Source organism: Arachis duranensis, chromosome 4 (genome assembly GCF_000817695.3).
Source record: "Arachis duranensis cultivar V14167 chromosome 4, aradu.V14167.gnm2.J7QH, whole genome shotgun sequence".
In the NCBI taxonomy this organism is placed as follows: domain Eukaryota; kingdom Viridiplantae; phylum Streptophyta; class Magnoliopsida; order Fabales; family Fabaceae; genus Arachis; species Arachis duranensis.
In genome coordinates, this window is record NC_029775.3 from 96,070,278 (window position 1) to 96,073,612 (window position 3,335).

The following is a 3,335-nucleotide window of genomic DNA, read 5'->3' on the forward strand; positions in this document are numbered from 1 at the left end:
CAATAAGCTACAAAGTATGTATAATTTACAAACATACCGTGACCCTTTCCAACCCTTCTCAATTGTGACACATACTCTGCTTTCTTCTTAATATCTTCCACCTGTTACAATAAAAACATCAATATGAGATGACATGTCTTGCCATGCACACTAGTAGTATTGCATGTTCATCTTTACAACAAACAACTTAACAATAACAACCACAATAATAGAGACAAACATTTGGGAATCCTATGAACATTATTGTTTCCTAAATTTCTTGCCTTTCCATTGTTTAGATGAGTATTTCACCTGTTCACTCAAAAACTCGTTTTGGATGAAGTTTGCCATCTCAGGATCATTGTTGCGGTCTGCCACCTATTAATTAATTAATAATTAATTAATATATATATATGTTGACACATCATCATTTTTTCAATAATAATAACAATAATACAACCAGTTAAATGTAAGAATTAAAGAGGAAGGATGGAATTATTACACTGTACACATTCAGAAGTTTCTCGTTTACTAACTTCTCTAGAGACAAAGCTAATTCCATAGCTGAATCAAGCACCACGTTATAAAATATGGTCAATGGTCAGTGGCTTGAATAAAATAATACCACAAATCAAAATGCATAATATAAATATTTAATTATTATCTTAATTTTTATTATTTATTAACACTACAATAATATAAATTATTTTTTAGAGTTATATGTGTAAAAAAAGAATTAAAATTTATCAAAAAAAACAAATTTTGACACTATTTTAACTATAAAAATTTATTAATAAAAGTTGTCAAAAAAATATTTTTAACGTATAAATAATTGTAAAAAAAATTTAAATCTTATTTTGATAAATATTGGCTGTCAAAAATAATTTGTTAGAAAAATTTGACAATATATTCTTTGTGATTCTTATTAACCGTCAAAAATACTATTTATTTTGACACTTATTGACCATAAAATATTCTCAACAAAAATTTTTAACAAAGAATGAGATGAGATCTTGAAACTAAAGAATAAATTGAGATTTTGAAAATAAAAATGAGTAGTATGATCTCAAACTGAAAACAGTGTGATGTCAAAATTGACAGAGTCCGGAGAAAAAGAAAAATAGTGGAGTAAACTGAAAACAAATGAGTGCCAAAATTGTAAAAATATTTCGTTAGTTTTAATATTTTAACATAAAAAAATCTAATTACAAAATTAAAAATAATATAAAAATTTAAATAAAAATATAAAAATTTAATTATAAATTTAATAAAATTATAAAAATCAAAAGAATAATTAAAACTAATATAAATCTAGAAAGTACAGCACTTTAACCAAATAAATAAAATAAGGAATTCGAAAATAGCAGATAATTTTGAGTAATGAAAGCATGCATCAAACTCACCATGTAATGCATCCCCCTTTTCCTCATCATCAAATTCTGAAGGAACATCCTTGATGGAGTGAAGAACGACTCTTCCTCCACGAACGTTCTAAGAAATTTATTCAAAATCATACAAGTCAATGCATCTTGGATGCAAGAGAACCTTATTAGAAATGTCTTAATTTATTTTCCGATGAGGAGTATTTATTCTTTGATTTCTTATTTGTATGCGTTATTTTTAATGTAATATCTATCAACTATTTTTTTTTTGTCTTTTTAAATAATATTAAAAATAATAAATAATAGAACATTTATGTTATTAAATAAATAATATATAATTTAATTTTAATATATTTTACATATGTATCTAATTACGTAATGCCATATCAATAAAAATAATTATTTTTTCATTGCATAATTACATACACAATTGTATAAAATGTTTTATACTACTATAGAATCAAAATTAAATCCTATATATTGGATAAAAAAAATTTTAAATTTATATACTAATAATTAAAATAAGAGATACTACAAATTAAATCAAATAAAATATTGATAAAATCTCACAAAGTCTAAGGGCCTAACCAACCTGGTATTTCATAAGCTTTTCAGCATGTCCTCTTTCTTCTTCACTAGATTCCCTGAAGTACCTGTATGTTTTCAACAATGATTACTAACAACAGTTACATGAGATTTCGAAACATGTTTAAGAATAAACTGAAAACGGATTATTAAATCACCAATACTTTTTTCTTTATTATATTTGAAGTAAGATCGATTACTTAATTTTTTAATTTTTAAAATGTGGCTCCTAATGTTTTCAAAACAGTGCAACTTAATAGAGTATAGATATATAGTAAACTTTAGTATGACTAAGCTATAATAGCTACAGCGATTATATAAATCTTGTGATAATATTTTTTTAAGTAATTTTTTAATAATAAAAAAATATTATTTTAATTTTAATAATACTTTATAAAATATTATAGTCACTATAATCAACGTAAAATAGTTATAATAAAATAAATCTAATTATATATGCGGTTATGAATCTACGATTAATTTGCATTGCTTACTTGGCAAGTCCCTTGAGAGACACATTGTCTCTGTCGAAGTATGCAAACATGGAATGATACACATACGAAGCAACGTACTCCACACTGTGACACACAATTTTCAAAGAGAAATATATATGCTCTCAGCAAAGTAAAAAATAAATGAGATTGCATGCCCAGAAAAAGGGCATATTTTTTTATGTATAAAGTATAAAGCTATTGTTAAAATAAATTGTATTAATAAAAATTGTTATTACATGATCAAAGAATTATACAATCTTAAACAAAACGTATAAAGGGAAAAGACAATTGTATGTCTTAATTAGTTGGTGACTTACTTTTAGACATCTAAACTGTAAATATTTATTAAAATGTAGTTTCTATCCAATTTTACTTATCCAATCTCAGATTTAAATTTGTTATGGAGACTAATTATGCAAATAAAATTACCCTATATTTTTAAAATTTAAGTTCATATTTGAAATAAACACTAATTAATAGGAAACAATTACGGTGTTTTACTATTTTCACAAGATAACAAAAGGCTCAATATATGCTCATACATATAAATATACTTTTTTTAAATAAAGAATATCATATTTTTAATTTGTATAAAGAAAAAAATTACTTTTTTATACATCACTACTGTATATATTCTGTCTAAGCAACAAAATAGTGGTATAATGATAATTTTTATGTTTAAAAAACTCATAAAATATAACTATTTAAATAAAGACGTTTAAAATATTTTTTTAAATAATTTTTAATAATTAAAATTTAATATATATAACTGATTAAACGATGTTATTTTTGTTAAAATTAAATCAGACAGATTGATTCGACAAAAAAAATTAATGAACTAAATCTTGAATTAATTTAAAAATGACTAAAATATTCTTATTATATATATATATTG

At 23.1% G+C, this 3,335-nt stretch overlaps 1 protein-coding gene across 2 annotated transcripts in view; it reads right to left on the bottom strand.

Annotated features, from left to right (window-relative positions):
- LOC107485043 (ferritin, chloroplastic) overlaps window positions 1-3,335 on the bottom strand; it is a 4,242-nt gene that overhangs the window by 181 nt on the left and 726 nt on the right. Inside the window, exons 2-7 of one of the 2 annotated variants that reach the window (XR_002374208.2) lie at window positions 2,441-2,524; window positions 1,954-2,014; window positions 1,383-1,470; window positions 482-543; window positions 264-357; window positions 38-101 (exon numbers count right to left, since the gene is read on the bottom strand). Coding sequence is in view for 1 of the 2 variants with exons in the window: in XM_016105576.3 (XP_015961062.1) it covers window positions 38-101; window positions 292-357; window positions 482-543; window positions 1,383-1,470; window positions 1,954-2,014; window positions 2,441-2,524 (425 nt within the window). In the remaining variant the exon portion in view is untranslated. The remainder of the gene's footprint in view (window positions 1-37; window positions 102-263; window positions 358-481; window positions 544-1,382; window positions 1,471-1,953; window positions 2,015-2,440; window positions 2,525-3,335) is intronic. The other variant, XM_016105576.3, reaches the window with a different exon arrangement.